This window comes from Glycine max, chromosome 20 (assembly GCF_000004515.6).
Source record: "Glycine max cultivar Williams 82 chromosome 20, Glycine_max_v4.0, whole genome shotgun sequence".
Classification (NCBI taxonomy): Eukaryota; Viridiplantae; Streptophyta; class Magnoliopsida; order Fabales; family Fabaceae; genus Glycine; species Glycine max.
The window spans coordinates 30770987-30789095 of NC_038256.2; the positions used below are offsets into that span (position 1 = coordinate 30770987).

General features: G+C 35.5%; 1 protein-coding gene across 1 annotated transcript; it reads left to right on the plus strand.

Moving 5' to 3' along the window:
- On the plus strand, nt 1-1350 carry LOC100779058 (uncharacterized). Its single transcript, XM_003556867.4, has one exon. It carries the CDS (start codon nt 1-3, stop codon nt 1348-1350), a length of 1350 nt encoding a protein of 449 aa, XP_003556915.1.
- Nucleotides 1351-18109: the final 16759 nt, after the last annotated feature.

Sequence of the window (18109 nt, forward strand, 5' to 3'; positions counted from 1 at the left end):
ATGTCTAACGTTTTAGCATGTTACCAACTCCTAGAACTCAATGTCATATCCGCACAAGACTTAGCTCCGGTGGGTCGTTCCATGCGGACTTATGCAATTGCATGGATTGACCCAGATCGCAAACTCTCCACCCGGGTTGATTCTCAGGGTGGAACCAACCCAACATGGAATGACAAGTTTGTCTTTCGAGTTGATGAAGATTTTTTATACGATGAGGAGTCAGTAATTACAATTGACATCTATGCTCTTCATTGGTTTCGAGACATCCATGTGGGCAGCGCTCAGGTGCTCTCGGGTGACCTTTTCCCACCACCAACACAACCCCAAAAAAATACCTACAAATCCACAGGTATGCAATTTATGGGGCTCCAAGTCCAAAGGCCCTCGGGTCGCCCCAAAGGGATTTTGAACATCGGGGCGGCTATAATTGACAGCTCCATGCGGAGCATGCCTCTCTACACACAGAACTCCCCAGCCGTTGGATACAGTCATGACGATCTCAATAAGCCAAGCCATCAAGCCAAGTCAGAGCTTCGGCGCACAAAGAGTGACTCCAGCTCAATGCTCGGCTCGGAAGCCATAGCTCCTGAGCACCAAGCCAAGGCTAGAAAGGGAAAAGCAAGCTCCCAAATTACCCCTTCCGAAGTAAGCACCAAGAGTAAAAACAAGACCAGCTCCACATTGAGTGACTCAAATGTGAAGGCAACCCCAAAGAGGGGTAAATTGGGTAGAAAGAAGACGAAAATAACATCTCATGACTCACAAAACAACCTCAATGCAAGGCTATATGTTGATTACCAAGTAAAGTCCACGCCAAAGCGAGAGTTTCAAAACACTCCCTCGAGGACTTACAACAATAACAACAATAATTATAAAGGTAACCTGAGAGCCACTCCATTGCATGCATTTGCGGTGACAAACGCGGCATTAGAATATGGCACCCCATATCGGTCAAACTTGGGTCGTCGTCCCTTTATGACGGACTCTGAACTGGGTCCGTCAGCTTCGGAGGTTGCAGCAGTGGTGGCGAGACTACCGATCGAGGAGGGAGAGAATTCTACGGTGGGAGGGTGGAGCTTGGATGATAGTGTGGAGGGGTTGCAACCTAAAGTGGAGAGGTGGCAAACAGAGCTGCCGCCGGTGTATGACGGCAGCGAGAGGTCAAACATGACAACGTCAAGCAAGAAAGGGAAGCATTCACGTAGGCAAACAGATGGTGGAAATGGCTTGTTCTCTTGCTTTAGTGTTATATGTGGTGTTGAGTGCTCTATTGTTTGTGGTGGCGGTGACAACAACAAGAAGAACCGGCGCCGCCGGGTTCAGTCAGTGGACAATGAAAGCTTTCTATAAGAAGAGGCATATAGGGTTGTATGCATGGCTGGTTGAACATGAAGATAGGAAATAAAATGTGGGAATTGACTAAACTCTATTTCCTTTGTTCATTGTTTTATCCATATTTATTTTTAAGCTAATTCTTTTGTATTCCCTTGTCTTTCTAATGGGCCCTTTCCAATCATATGAATATCATCTTTGTTTGCTCACACTGTACATAATACATTTGTACATGTTACATAGATGATGAGTGCATTTAATTTTTTTGAAGTTGGTGGATATGAATATGATCATGTTAACAAGAGTTGACATGTTAAAATAAACGATTTTTTCCACTTGTAAAAGAAATTCTGGATATTCACTCATTTAACTTAATTTCATATAAAATTGTTAGAAAACTGTACTAAATTCACTCTTGGATCCATTCGTTTTGTTAAAAATTAACAGCTTTGCTATTTGATCTAACATATTGCAAGAGAGGTTGCTTCTTTGAATATGTAAAACAAGAAATGTGTGTCTGGTAAATCCGTTTGTCAGAAAAATAAAAAAACAACAGATTCACGTCAAGCCAAAGTTACAAAGAACAAATTCTTTGTTTTATTTATCTACAGCATTTATTTATTTTTACAAAGAATAGCTTCTATTTTTTTTCTCAAGTCTAATGTGAAAGGAACAGTGTGACTTTAGATAGGCAAGTGTATCCGACCACAATAGAACTCAGTTGTGATGAGTTGATTTATAGATTAACTGATTAATGAAATAAAACACTGTACAAAGTTGTGAAGGGAGTTCTGGGATATAGAGACAAGGTGGAGAATTGTTGATTGAAGTGTTTCAAAATCAGATTAAAGCTGTTACAAGTGATTCATTTAGTTTTTTTTTTTTTGTTATAGTTAGTTGCTTGCCATAACCAACTTATGATAGAGGCGCTGTTTGGGAGTTATCTGTTGTGTGGGCTTATAACTGATGTGTGTGGGTGATGTGTAGAGGTGAGAGGTTTCACTTCATGTTAATTATCTAATTCTGTGAGATTGAGGAAAAAATTCTAAGAAAGAAAAGAGATCAAGGGTATGTATGAAAATAGAGTGAAAGACTTGGATTCCTTGTCTTCTTTTTCTCTACACTGGTGATACAAGGGCCAAAGGAATTCTATTAAAGCTTGATCTTGTTATTCCATCTCATAGTGAAGGGTGTTACTATTGACCCTAATAAAATTGTTCTTGGCCCCTACCAACCAAGAGCAATTATCAAACTATCCTTTCCCTCCTCATCCTTTCCCACCTCCCATATCTTCATTCTCCTTTTCCTCTTTTCCTTTCTTCATTCATTCTCCTTCTTTTCTTTTTTCCTATATTCACTCTTTGCACTCACATGCTGTTAGGTATTTTTTTGTTTTCATAGTCAAAATGGAATCATGATTCCATTGTGTAATTTTGCACAATTGAATCATAATTTTTTTTTCGATTTTGTTGTTGCTCAATGGAATCACAATTCTGTCGTACAATGGGTTTTGTTACACAACATAATTAAAATTCCGTTCTGCAATGCATTATGTAACACAACAAAATCATGATTATGTGATGTTGCATAATTACTGCACAATGGATTATTGATTCAGTTGTGTAACAAAACACAACGGAATCGTGATTTCGTTGTGTGAAATTTTGGACAACACAACATGATTCTGTTGTGTTGTACAAAATATTACATAACGGAATCATGGTTCCATTGTGTTGTGCATTTTTTAAGTAACTATATTTTTTGGATTAATTATGTAGGCCAATAGATTGGAATATGTTTATATCCGACGTGATTACAAATGCCAGTTGGATGAGGAAATATGGATGATGGAAAGTAATTCTTTTACCAACCCAACCTTTTATATGGAGTCGAGCCTAATGATGGTATGAGGAATAATAATGATGAAAATGTGGGTGGTACTGAAGACATTGATATGCAGGCGTAACCTAGCTATCCCGACTTTTCTAGATATTTCATGACTGATAAGGTATATTTCATCAAACTTTTATTTGTATGTGTTTTATGTTTTGTTAATAATTTTTTTGATTCTTTTAGGTTTTTCAAGAGCGTAATGATTTTTTAAATTGGGATCAACGAACGGGAAAGGAGTACGAGTTTGTAGTTTTCATTCATAAGTCAGAAGTAAGTATAAAAAAATATATGTTATACTGGGTTGTGAAAGAGGGGGAAAGAAGTACAAACAGTACAGAGAAAAGTTAGTGTGCAAGTTCGCTAGAACCAGAAAGTGTGGGTGTCCTTTTAAACTGAAATGGAGGTTTGCAAGAACCATAGGCTGGTTTTGTTATTGTTGAATGTGGTTTCCATAACCATAAAGTGATGGAAGCATTGCTTGGTCATTCATATGCTGGTTGTTTAAGTAGTGAAGAAAAAATTAGGTTAACCAATTGACGAAAAATATGGTGAGACCTGATCAAATTTTTTTGACAATCAAAGATCAAGATCAGACAAATCTCAAAACCATCAAAACCATACACATTGAATGTTAGAGTTATTGTCTCCAAGAAAGAGGTCCAACGAAAGAAATACAACATCTGATGAAGTGGATAGAACATGACCAATATGTTTACTGATTTAGACGACTGGACAATGAAGATTTTGTCAGAGATATAATGTGGGCACATCCAAATTCCATCAAACTCTTGAATTCATTTTTAATAGTGTTGAATTGTGATACAATTTATAAGACACACAAGTATCATTATCCATTGTTGGAAATTGTTGGTACACATCAACAAGCATGACTTTTGTTGTTGCCTTTGCTTATTTAAGTTCTGAGAGAACGAATAATTTCAAATGGGCTTTAAGCAAGTTGAAAGGATTATTTGTGTCATGTTGCCTTAGGTTATTGTCAGTAATAGGGATCTTGCTTTCATGAATGCATTGAAGACCGTGTTTCCTTCTTCACCAAACTTATTATGTATGTTCTACATTACAAAGAATGTTAGCACAAAATGAAAAATCCTCGTGGATAAGGGTGAAGAGTGGCAAAATATCATGGATTCTTGGGAACGATTGTTGTAGCCTCTAGATGAAGTATCATATAATGCACGCTTTAAAAACTTTACAACGAAGTGCGCACATTATAAAACATTGTTAACTATGTCCAACAAGCATGGTTGATGCCTTTCAAGGAGAAATTTGTACGAGCATGGGGTGATTGGGCCATGCATTTTGGAAACACAAGAACAACTAGGTACATAAATTATTCGACATTAGTTTTTTTTGGCTTAAGTTTTATTTTGTTAAATTAAGAGAATTATTTACATCTCATTTTGTTACAACACAGGGTTGAAGACACACATGCGAGATCGAAGAGGTTGCTTCATGATAGCATAAGAGATGTGTGTATTTGTTGGGATGCAATGAATAACATGCTTGTCTTGCAACATACAATGATTAAGGTTTCATTTTAGAAAAGCATAGATGTGGCCGAGCATAGATTTAATACCCCAGTGTATAAGAAGTTGTGTGGCTTTGTATCAACATAAGCATAAGACGTGATTTTCCATGAGTTGCAACGACTTGGATTTGTAGGTACTGATAGTTCTGCTTGTGACTGTGCACTTAGAGTTACTCATGGTTTACTGCGTGCTTGTGAGCTCAATGAATTTATCAACACATATGGCTACATTCCCTTGAAGAGCATTCATGTACATTGGAAAACATTATTCATTCGTAGTTCATACAATATAGGTGACTCTTGGGGGGGACTTAAGTCTGACACACAAGGTTGATGCATTGTGTAAGAGATTTTCAGAACTAGATGTGTTTGGTAAAATCACCTTGAAGACTAAATTATGTGAACTTGAATTTCTGGATACCACTTCAATGTGTTCCCCTGCAATGAACATAAAAACAAAGGGTGCACCATAATTTGTGAAATCTACCAAGTGTGAACCTTTAATGTGAGAGCATGTCGATGAAATGAACATGATAGTTGGTAGTTCAGGAACTCCAAGTGTCGCTTGCAAGGGTGAACATGAAAACAAGATGAAAAGAAAGGAGTCTTAGTCTCTCGTTTGCCAAGATTTGATTATGGTTATAGGGCAATTGCAGTTGCGCTAGGCCAAGGTCAGGAGTCTTAGTCTCTCGTTTGCCAAAATTTGATTTGGGAACTTCAAACATGACACTCAGTCTATGTTTAATTATTTGTCTTGGAAGAGGGATTGTTGGAATTAATAACCTCATTATATGTCAAATGTGGCTTAGTGCCCTACAAGAAGTGGATGACCATTCCTTACATGAGTTATGCCATTGCTAGTTGGTATAATGTTGTATTAGTCCACTTATCTAGGTTGTAGAGTTGGATCTTCTTTCCACTTAGGGGTCCCATGCCAGCAAAGTCCAGTCTTATTTCTACTGGACTTGTCAATGGAAATCAATTTATGCAGGTACATAATATATACTAAATATACCACTTACCTTTGTAAGCTAATATTGATTTTTCACTAACTTCCTCTTTTGTATGTATGATAATGAAGCTTTTTTTAAAGGATTATTGTCCATTGCCTCCTGTTGTACCACAATGGAGAAGCTGCTGCATACTTGAAGCACACTCATGGCAAAGGCTTTACAATCAATGCATACAAGATTTCAACTCAATACAATTTCAATCAGTTAGAGGATTTCAATATGTAATAGACCTTTCTTGAAATATGTAGTAGACATTTCATTCATGGAAAACGTTGAATGGGTATCCCATTATTTTTATGGATGTAAACCTTAGTATGTAGTTGACATTTCTATGAAATTGTATGTAATACATGTCATTTCTGTAGACTTTTTAAAATTTTGGAAAAAAATGTACAATGGAAGTATGATTTCATTATACACAATGTAAAATGGAATCACACTTCGTTGTATATTTTTTTAAAAAGAAAAATTACTAAATGAAAGTGTGATTTTGGTACAGATCATACAACAGAATCACACTTTCTTTATATTGGCATCTTTTAACCCCCTTGCACAATGGAATCATGGTTTCATTGTGCATTTTTTCCTCACCAAGATGCATTGCGGAATTGTGATTCCCCAACATAACAAGAATGCAAAAATTATGTCGTTGTACCCAATTTTTGCACCCTCTATTATGTTGCAAAATCATGATTCCGTAATACTTTTCGGTGATGGGTAATTTTGGAATTTTGAGGGATTGTAGGGGGCAATAACAAAGCCCATTAAGGTCAATAGCAACTCCCGATAGTGAATTGCTTTGCTCCCATTCCCATGGATGTAGGTCTTTAAGACTGAAACACGTATATCTTGTGTTCATCTTCTCTTTTCCTGTATTCTCTTTAATCCATTTTTAATTACTTTCTGATTCAGTTTTTTTCTTTATGTGTTTTCTTGTTGGTTTCTTGACGGTTTGTAGGTTTACCCACTTACATGTTATTACTTTTATGCCATCACTTTCATTGTTATTACTCTTATGCCATAAAAAACAACTTCAGTGTTGTCTTACCTCATTTTTTTTAAAAAAAAGAAGTAATAGCCACATGGAAATACTGTTGCCTTGAAGGGAATGTTTGGTACCAAGAATTTTTTGTATTTGAGGATCATGATTCCTAGAGATTATAAATCTTGGGAATTAGGATTCCTAGAAATGATTATAATTTGTTCAATTTGTAATAAATATTCCTTGAAATATTTTTGGGAATAAAATATTAACATGGTATTTTTACCAAATTTTTTAAATGTTTATTAAATTAAGTGATTTAATAAGAGTAAAATAGAAGAATTTAATTACTTTTATCACAGTAAAATCTCTTTTTTTAACTTAGGAAAGTTCGATTTTCACCTTCTCTCATGGGAATGTTTTAATAAACTCAAAAACTTAATTAAGAAAAAAAATGATTCTTGGGAATGATTTTGAAAATATACATACCAAACACATGAGTTTAAGATTCCTAACCTAAGATTTCTAGGAAACTTAAGAATCTCCCTACCAAACGCACCCCCTAAAAGCAATAGTACCACTAATTTAAAAAACTCAATTTCAAGTAAAGTATTAATATTTGAACACTCCTCTATTTAAAACATCACATTAATACCTCTCATTTTTCTCTTTTTCTATCACATCACATCACCTATCATACTTATATTTTTTTCTCTTTTTTGTCTCTCTCTAGGTGTCTAAAAGTATTAAGGTGTCTAAACATCTTTTTCCTCCCAAGTATACTTTTCACAGAAAATTGGTGAAAGAGCAAATGTTGAGTTGGTGCTGTAGGCTGTAAAGGTTCAGAAGGATGAGAGGATTAAGTAACTTCAGGTGAAAGGCGAGAAAAGGTAATAATGGGAGAGGGATTAACAGGTTCAAGGATAGGTTTAGGTTCGGAAACAGAAGCAAAAGCAAAAGTGGTTGGAGGGGAAATACTAGGTTCTGGTGTAGGATGATAGGAAGAGTGTTGGTGTTGTATAGATGCAGTGGATAGTTGGGAGGATTGTGCACCAACAAAAATAGGAATAGTGGGTAAAATAGTGAGAGGGGTGGGAATAGGTTGAGAATCACTGGAAGTAGAAGGTTCTTAAGGAAATAAGGTAGGATAAGAAAATTTTGACTCATTGAATAATGCATCTTCAGAGATGTAAATTCTGCCATCTGAAGCTAAGCATTTATAGCCTTTGTGTGAATAGGAGTAGCCTAAGAAGACACTTTTGTGATCTATATTGATGTTTATGAGAATTATAGGGTTTTAAAAGGGGAAAACAAGCACAACCAAAAATTCTGAGGAATAAGTAGTCTGGAATTTAGTGAAACAACTTATGAAAAGGAACAACATTTTGAATACATGTCAAAGGAAGTCTATTGATTAAATACACCCAGTAAGAAAAGCACGATCCCAATAGCGAAGAGGCATAGCAACCTGAGATAACAAAATTAAACCCATATCTACTATATGCATGTGCTTCCTTTCTATGACTCCATTTTGATGACAAGTATGCGGATAGATTAATCTATGCTGAATACCCAATTCACTCAGGAACTTTAGAGAAAAGTTTGTATTCTCCACCGCAATCAAATTGTATAACCTTCATAGCGATAATAACAAAATGAAGCTTCATGACCATATTTAGGGCAAACTTGACACTGAATATTTTCAAACCTTCCACGACCACGACCATCACCTCTACCAACATTACTTCTTCCTCCATTTCGACCACCATAGCCACAACCAACTTGGTCGAAGTTAAAAAATATGTTACCATTATTAGTGTTATTGGAATTATTATAATTCCCTTGAGTAATATTGGCTTGAGCATCAAAGTTCTGAGTAGTAGAACTGCCATTAGAGGAACTTTGAAAATTTTGAACCACTTGAATAGGTTGAACATATGCAGAGTTATTAGAGGTTGAAGCTCCTTGAGTAAAATTAACAGAACTATTAGAAGTAGAAACCCTTGAGTCAGATTAAGAATAGTTTGGGAGTCATGTTTCTGAAATTTATCAAGCCTAGATTCATGACTTAGCAGTAATCTTTCAACCTCATCAATGGAAAGAGGTTCAAACTTACTGCAAATCAAAGACATTGTAGACACATACTCCCTTGGTAGGCCCTCAAGAACAACATCAAGATGTTCATCCAAAGAGATTGTTACTCCTATTGAACCAATAGAGTCCATAATAGTTTGAATTTGAAGTAGATATTCAGACACTGACCTATTTTCCAATTGCATGCTGCAAAGTTCAATTCGTAGTTGTCATATTTTTGTACGGATCAAGGAACGAAAATAAGAATGGAGTTTATCCCACAAATGCCACAAAGTTCAACATCCAAGAAGCCTAGGAAGAACCTCTTTAAAAATTGTAGATTGAAGCCATGATAATAGAAGTTGATCATATGATTCCCAAGCAAGATACTCAAGAGAAGCGATTCCAAGGTCGTGATCAACTAGGGTTCTGAATCATGGAGAAATTGTAGGATGTTCAAGAAAGTGATGAAGGTGTTGACCTTTCAACACTGGTTCTACTTGCTGACACCACAACCAGTAGTTCCTATTGGTCAATTTTGCATAGATCGCATGTGAGAATAAGGTAGAAGGATGGGATTGTAAAGACAAGGATGCCGCAGCGACCGGAGTCAAAATCATCTAAAGCGGTGTCACAACAACTGGAATTGGAGTTAGTGTCGGAATAGACTGAGGGATCTTCGTTGGAACCGGTTGAGAAACCAGAATCGGTTGAGGAATAGAATCAGCCACCAGAGTTGAAGAAAACAGTGGTGGAGGGGGAGAAGGAGGTTGAAAATTGTTTGTAGAAGCCATTGTTGAAGCTCAAGATCAAACAAATCTCTATGATACCATAAAAGGATTTTAGAAATGAAAGAAGAGAAAATCATAAACTTGAAAATCGAGTTTTGATATTAACTAACTCAACTGAAAATAGTTACACCTCTAGTATTTATACTAGTGTTAGACAACTGATACAACTAACATTCGTAAGTGTCAACTAACCTTAAGTTAGTTGAGTTAACTAATACAACTAACCAACATTAGTTAAAAAAATAGAAAAGGAGTAACTTTACTCTTCTACTCTAATATAGACAGTTAAAAGAAAGCGATATGCAAAGCTGGCAACAAATTCCATCTGCCAAGCTAATAAGAGCAAAATGATGTGAAAAGAAAAATAATAAGACATATTAAACTTATTTGTGTCTATAACTACCAAATATAAAATCTTAGGGTGGTGTTGATGAATAAGGTAGAACATAATGATTATAAATAAAGCATATCTTTTATTAAAACCTAAGAGGTGTGAGCCTTGTCATTGCTACCCAATCCTTTTCCTGACACAGGAGCAATTAAAGGTACAATTGTGTTAAGACAACGTGTTAATGATACAAGTGTTGGTGACAAGTAGGGGGCTAATGCTCTTGTAATTTTGAAACCCTTGTCTATGCATAATACATAGATACATGACCTAATCAGTAAGATCAGTGAGCCCAATAATTAAAGAGATATCTCTCTCCTTCTCTCCCTATCTTCTAAGGCTATCTATAGCTGGTTTCTGGTTGGAAACCTCAAGTTAGAATGGGCCTTGAGCATAAACTATCTTGAGCAGAAGCTTCCTAGTTCCCAGCACAAAACTGACATTAGAAGCTTCCCAGTTCATAGGACAAAACCGGCATCAGTAAACTGACATTAGTATTAAGACTGACAAATATGAAAACAAATGATAGAAGGAGAATAAAGATAATGCACACAAAATTTTATTATGATTAAACAAAATAATAGTACAATAAAGATTGAGTTCATAATCTCTCTCTAACTAGCCTTTCTTATAGGAGTTGACAGCTAACAAAATAATTGAAAAACGATTACAACGACTAAAATAGTTACAACACAGAACATTTTTAATGAACCATCTAATCAGACAGAATAAATAGATTGGACGATACATTGTTAAACCTGATTAGATGCTCCATTGGATAGAAGACAACATCTAGTATAGAGAACAAGATTGGACTATACAAATAATGTTGTCTAGTCAGCTCTTTCAATGACATCAACTCTTTCTTCCAACAATCTCCATCTTGGTTCAATAACGATTTTGAATCAGTTGTAATACTATTTATTCCTAGCAATTTACTTTAAGTAGATCCAAACAATGAATGAACTCACTTTGAAGAACATGCTTTGTGAATATATCAGTTGGATTCTCCTTCGTATAAACTTTCTAGATTGCAATATGCTTCTTAGTATGGATGAAGTGGTCAATATGTTTAGATCTCCCATGATGGGCTTGATCTTTAGCTAAACAAGTTGCACTTAGACTGTCACAATAAATGATAGCTTTATCTTGTGGAAACATGAGGTTACTAATAAGACCTTTCAGCCAAATACCTTCCTTTGTTTCTTCTACCAGAACCATGTACTTTGCTTTTGTAGTGTACAAGACAATCATGAGTTGAAGTGTAGCCTTCAAGCTGACAAGTGAATTGCCAATTATGAATGCATACCTTGTCACAGATCTTCTTGCATCAAAATTTGCAGCGTAGTCAGAATCTAAATATCCAGCAGGGACACAAGATATGTCACCTTGATAGACCAATCCAATATCAGTTGTACCCTTAAGGTACTTGAATATACATTTCACAGCTTGCCAATGTTGCTTCCTAAGTTTACCTGTATACCTATGCACCTAACTGCTTTTGCTAGGTCCAATTTTGTGCTCATCATTGCATATGTGAGACTACCTACAACACTTGCATAAGGATTACGAGACATGTATTCCCTTTCTGATTTTGACTGAGTGGCATTAGGTTTAGTGAGACGAATGAATGCTGTCAAAGGAGTACAAACTAGTTTTCTACAACTCTCAAAAGGATTCAACACTTTCTGAATGTATTCCTTCTGAAATAAGAAAAACTTCTTTTTGACTCAACCCTTCTTAATCTCCATGCTCAAAATCTTTTATGCAACTCCCATATTTGTATTCTTAAATTTTCTATTAAGTAGTGATTTCAGATTTTGAATTTTAGACTTGGCTTGAGATTCTATAAGCATGTCGTCCACATGGAGTACCAGATAGATGTAGGAACCATCCACCACCTTACTATGATAGACACACGAAACCTAGGGACTTCTGCTGTACCATAAGAAACAATGAACTTATCGAATCTCCTGTACCACTGTCTTGAAGATTACTTCAGCCCATAGAAAGACCTCTTCAACGTATAGACAAAATTTTCCTTCCCTTTCACCTTGAAACCTTCAAGTTGTTGCATCAAAATGTCTTCCTCCAATCTTCCATGGAGAAAGACTGTTTTGACATCGAGGTGCTCTAACTCCATGTCCAGAGTTGTTACAAGATCCAATAAGACACATGTTGAAGTGCGTCTAACTACTGGAGAGAAGATCTCGTTGTTGTAACATCCCATTTTTTGTAAATAAAATTTTAGAGAATGATGAGATTTTTATAATTAAATAAATAAAGAAAAATAGTTATAATAAAATAATGGTTTGAGAGAAAATAAAATAAAAATATTTTATTTATTCATTTGATAGATAATAAAATAGAGTTTCTTTTTATGAAATAATAAAAATAAATAAATAGAGTAAATAATAAGTTATGAGTGCCCTAGGTATAAATAGCGTTGTTAGGTCAGTTTTCAGACTGACGATGCCTCCTCTTTCCCTCATTTTCATTTTTCTCTCTTCTCCTCCCAAAACCCTCTCTTTTTCCCGTATACCACTAAACCTGTCTCAGAAAAACAACGATCTCGGCCTCATTCACCGTTGGACCATCATGAAATTTTAGCACCACATTAGCAACTCAATTCCGAGCCTTTCCAGCGTTGGGAATTTAGAAATCATGTTTGAGTTGAGAGAAATACACTTCATACTGTAGACTTTTCTTCTCCCGCAGAAACCCAAAATTGTTTCGGTAAAACTACGATTCCGGATTCGTTAACCGTTGGATTATGGTTAAATTTTGATATGTTGTTAGAGATTCAATTTCACACATCTTCACCGTTGGGATTTTGGAGATAATATTCATGGAGGGAGATAATGGAATCACACGAAGACCGTACAAATGGAGGCTGCAATCCCTTCTCATTCTCTCTAACGTTTGGGAATCCTATCAGAGCAATCAGAGGAGAAACTTGTGAAATCTCAAGAAATTGCTAGAGATGCCATTATCGCTGCTGGAACATACGTGAGCCCACTTAGAGGTAAGTGATGAGTTTATCGCAATTGGGGTTAGAATGAACATGTGTAGGGATCCTTGAGGATTAAATTGGGTTTATTTTGGGATGTTTATTGAATTAAAATTTTTCCTTTATGATTATAAATACAATATTGTTGTGTTCTACGTACCAATTGATGTTTTGATTAGAATTGATCGATAAACTTGAGTGCTCTTGATGTTTTTGTGTTTTGATCCATGATTTTGATTAATTGATTTTAATATAATTGTGAGAAATTATTTGAGGGGTTTTACTCCCCATGTTGTGATAAATCGTTTGTATAAATTGTTATGTTGAGATTATGAAATGATGATTCAAATTGTGAGTATGTGATAAATTGAACACGTGATGAATGATGAAATACATGTGTATGGAGATGAGATGTGTGTATTGAGTTGTGAGTTATGAACTGTGCAATCACACAATTGTAAGACCCTTTAAGGGCAATGTGTACTGTGATGGGATTCACTATGGGAACCCGATGAGTTAAAATGATTTTGAAAACAATTGAGTAGTTGTGTGTATTGCATAGTTCATAGGTAAAGTGTATATGATTCATGAGGTGTGATAACATGTTAATTGAGATTATACCATTGTGATTGAAATCGAGTGTATGAGATAAATTGTGTATGTATGTGATTGAGATGTTGTGTGTATTGAGTTGTGAACTATGAATTGTCCAATCACACGACTATAAGTCCCTTTAAAGGCGACGAGTTAATGTTAAGTCCCTTTAAGGGCAACAAGTTAATGCTAAGACCCTTTAAGGGCGACGAGTTAATGCTAAGTCCCTTTAAGGGCGATGAGTTAATGTTAAGACCCTTTAAGGGCGACGAGATAAACTATTTGAGAACAATTGAGGAGTCGTGTGTTTAGTACAATTCATAGATAGAGTCTGTATGCTAAAATGTTTTCTGGGTTGGACCTGAATCAGGAGGGAGAGGCCCTGACAGACTCTTCGGAGTGTAGGCCTTGGGGGTCACCTTGTTTGAGTGCTCCTTTAAGCCTATGTTGATCCCATATGGTTAGAGCATTCTTGCAAAATACTGTGACCCTGACTGGTCTCCCTATGATATTACCTAGTGAGAGTGACTTGACTTGCTAGTGTGTGGTTTGTCTTGTCATGTACTCCTAGGCGCCCAACGAGGTTTTTCACTAACATGGTACCACATTGCATATAGGATTGAGTCTTAGTGTATATGTTGCATAACGCTTGTGTATTGATCAATATTGATTGACTTGGTGATATTGTGTGTTGATCCTTGAGTACGTGAATGTTGTGAAGATGAATGAGACATGTTGTGTTATGATGTGATGTTGGGAGACAAAGTGGTGAAATGATGTGAGCTATGTTTAAGTAAGTTTTATTTTATTTTTATGATATTTACACCTACATGTTATCTCGTTACTCTTCATTAGTTAGGAATGTGATAACTCTTCATTAGGTGGATGACTATGAAGAACCTGATGTTAGAGGACACGAAAACATAATGTTCTGATAGGATGTGATATTAGGGTATATGTTCTATATTAATTGTATGAAGTTTTAGACGGTCTTGTTTTGAGCCGAAGTGAATTTATTATTTATTTGGACAAGTTTTATTATGATGTTAGAAAGGTGAATGTGAGCCTTTTACCCTTTTGAAAGGCTTGTATTTAAATGTGTTTTAAAAACTTTTAATTAAGTTTGATTTCTTATTTCTTTTATTATTAGTACATATATGTATGGGGTAGAGGGTGCCATAGTTGTAGTTCACTCTTTTTTTATGACTATAGCCTTTTACTACCAGACATGCTTTATACCTGATGACTTCATCACTTGATGAACCAAATTTCTTCTTGAAGATCCACTTGTATCCCACTACTCATTTGCTTTCATGTAATTCAAATAAATCCCAAGTTTGGCTTTTCTGAAGGGTTTCCATCTTTTCATTCATAACCATCATCCGCTCTTCTACTTCAGAATTGGAAATTGCTTCCTGATAAGTGGTTGGTTCAAATGAATTGATTTCTTTTGCTACTTGAGGTGCATAAGACACTATACTATCAAAGCCATATCTTCCAGGTGCTTTGATTTGTCTTTGAGACTTTTTGGGTGTTGTGGTTTTTGGTTGCTTCGGATGTTTCTGACTCGTCTAGTCAAACTCCTCAACTAGTACTAAATTTTGATGTTGAGGTTGCATTTCAAGATTCTGATCAATATCATTGCTCGTTGGGAAACGATCTAGGATCACTTCCTAGTTACTACATTTTAATGTTTATTTGATTCGGGTACGGCCTCGATCAGAAAGTAACAAAAAGATAAGTTCCAAATGGCATAAAATGGATATTGTAAGAGTGGCTTCCAATTTATTTGGAAAAATGGTTTTTTCATCATGTTATAAATTTTTTTGTTCCGTTAATCAAAGTAGTTGATAGTAAAGTTTAGTCTTAGTATGAATACATGTGGAGTCTTTACATTATTAACAAACTTTTTATGGTTCAAGAATTTATCAACAGGTACATGTTTAAAGTAGTCTTATCATTTTAAATACAATTTAGATATAAAATAGATTCCTTTTATTCGGCAATACATGTTATGAACACAGTTTTTCCTTCACCCACTAGATTCATTCACCCAAAAATGGGGTGTACTTTTTTTTCCCCGTATACTCATTCCATTGTTGAGCAATTGGTAAAGAAGATGAAGAGGAAGACCACTCCCCCTCTCACCCTCCCTGGTGATATGATCATAGAAATTCTTTAAGGTTATGATGAGATCTTTATCGTGTTTCAAGTGCGTGTGTAAGTCATGGCTTTCCCTCATTTCCCATCCTCAATTCACCAGATCACATTTTGAGGTAGTCGCCGCACGCACTCACCGACTTATTTTTAGATTCTCTAGAGGTTGGGAAGTTAATTCGATAGACATAGAAGCACCACTTCACGATGATTATGCGAATGTAATCTTTAAGTCTCCAGTTGGATCATTGTTTAACATGCATGTATGGAGACTGGGCAAATATCATAGGTTCTCACAGAGGATACTCTTTATGAAAGAGTGCATTGATTACATTGATTTCATCACATGGAATCTGTCAACTGGCCTACTTAAACTTGTTTACACTATGAAGATGTATGGATATCTATGTGGCTTTAGGTATGAATTTTCGGATGGGTCCACGTTCCTCTATTTTTGCCATTGCAGTTTTTTCGGGAATTTATTTTCTGAATTTGCTCCATTTTCCTCCCACGTTCAATCCTTATCTCTGCAATGTTCAGTAACAAACTCACGTCCTTATCCTCAAACCCACATTCTGATCAAAATTGGTTGAACTCTATGATGGACATACTCTATAAATAGGATGAGGTGCTCTCAGTTTTGAATCACCAAGTCTACTTCTTGATTCAGAAAAATACACCATCTATTTTGAGTGAGTAAGGGTCTGGAAAAACAAAGTTGACTTCGGGTTCGTGTTTGCGCCGCTTCGTGTTTGATCTGCAATGGCTGGAGGTACGCTTGTGTTGTTTAGCTTCCACTGTTTAATCTGAATATGTCATTTAAATTCATTTGCATTTTTAGATCAGTATGTATATCTTTTACATGTATGACTCATCAACTAATGACTATGAGGCAGCTAGTGAAGCTAAACACATTTAGTAGGTATTTGGAAGTCCAATGTTTCTCTCTGAGAACCAAATCATGGAGTTGCATTGAGCTTATTGTTCAATATTATCGTGGAAATGGATGGCGCAATAGGTTTCTCTTTAATGGTGCTCTTCATTGGTTTGTTGAATCTATTAATAACATTGGCATAATTATTGCATTTGATGTGATGGAAAGGAAATTATCAGAGATTTCGGTGCCACATGATGTAGCCGTTGGGTAGGTTTTGAAATATATCAGAGGGGAGGATGTTTGTGCCTCTGTTCCATGCTTTACCACATGTCGTCCAGGACTACAATGGTTGAGATGTGGACGATGAAGAAATAAAAAGTGCAATCATCTTGGACCAATTCATCATTTGTTCTACTTACTACTAATTATTATCCTTGTTTCTCTATGTTTTCTCCAATTTTCTTTAACAAAAATGGTAAATTTGGGGATCAGGTGGCTATTATACATTAGTGAGACTTAATGACAAAGGAGAGTTGATTGAGCATCGCAGGTATAGGAAGGAGATCACCATATTTGATTATTTTCTACATTGTACAGAGAGTTTTCTGAACAAGAATAATAGACAATAAGTTAATGTTCGTGAAGTTATAAATCGAGTACATGATGCATGATTTGATTTCTTACCCTATCTTGTAAATCCTGACTGAAGTTACTACATGCCATTCAATATCTTTATCTTCATTTCTTGTCAATATCATATGTTTCACAAGTTAATTTTTCATACAAACTTTTTTTTTCAGGTTCAAGCCCTACTTATAGGGTAGTGTGTTGTTACTCATTTTAACTTGTAGTTATTGAGATATTAACCTTGATAGCCTCTAGTACCTAATAGAAGGAATAGTTTGAAAGGGGTCGAAACTAATCATATTGTGATTGAATTTGTTTTGAATATATTTTGGTTTAATTTGTTTCTCGTATTGATATTGATAAGCCTTATGTCACATTGTCACATATTTTTTCATGATATCCCTAGAGATACATGCATACACAATGAATCAAGAAATTATAGCTTTAGAAGAACTTTGCTAATATTTTCTCTTCATTCCTATGTCCAGATTTTATTTATCTGCATAATCTATATATGCGACAAGAAACTTACATAATTAGAAAACTTATACAAGGACTTACAAAATTAGAAAACTTATGAGGAAGGCCTGATATTAAAATTATGAATATTAAATATTTAATTATGCATTTGATTTTTTATTATTTCTCCAATTATTTACCTCCTAACATAGCATATTCAAACATCAATTATTGGAAAAAAAATCCAAGTTTCATATTGGCTAAAGATAAAACCAAGTTAGAGTATATAATGAGGGACAACCCTCACCCCTTGAGTTAATATTTGGGGTTGAGTTAGGCCTAAACTAATATTCGAAGAATCTAA

Excerpts from the sequence above, each read along its gene's own strand:
- LOC100779058 (XM_003556867.4), top strand. The coding sequence starts at position 1 with ATGTCTAACGTTTTAGCATGTTACCAACTCCTAGAACTCAATGTCATA.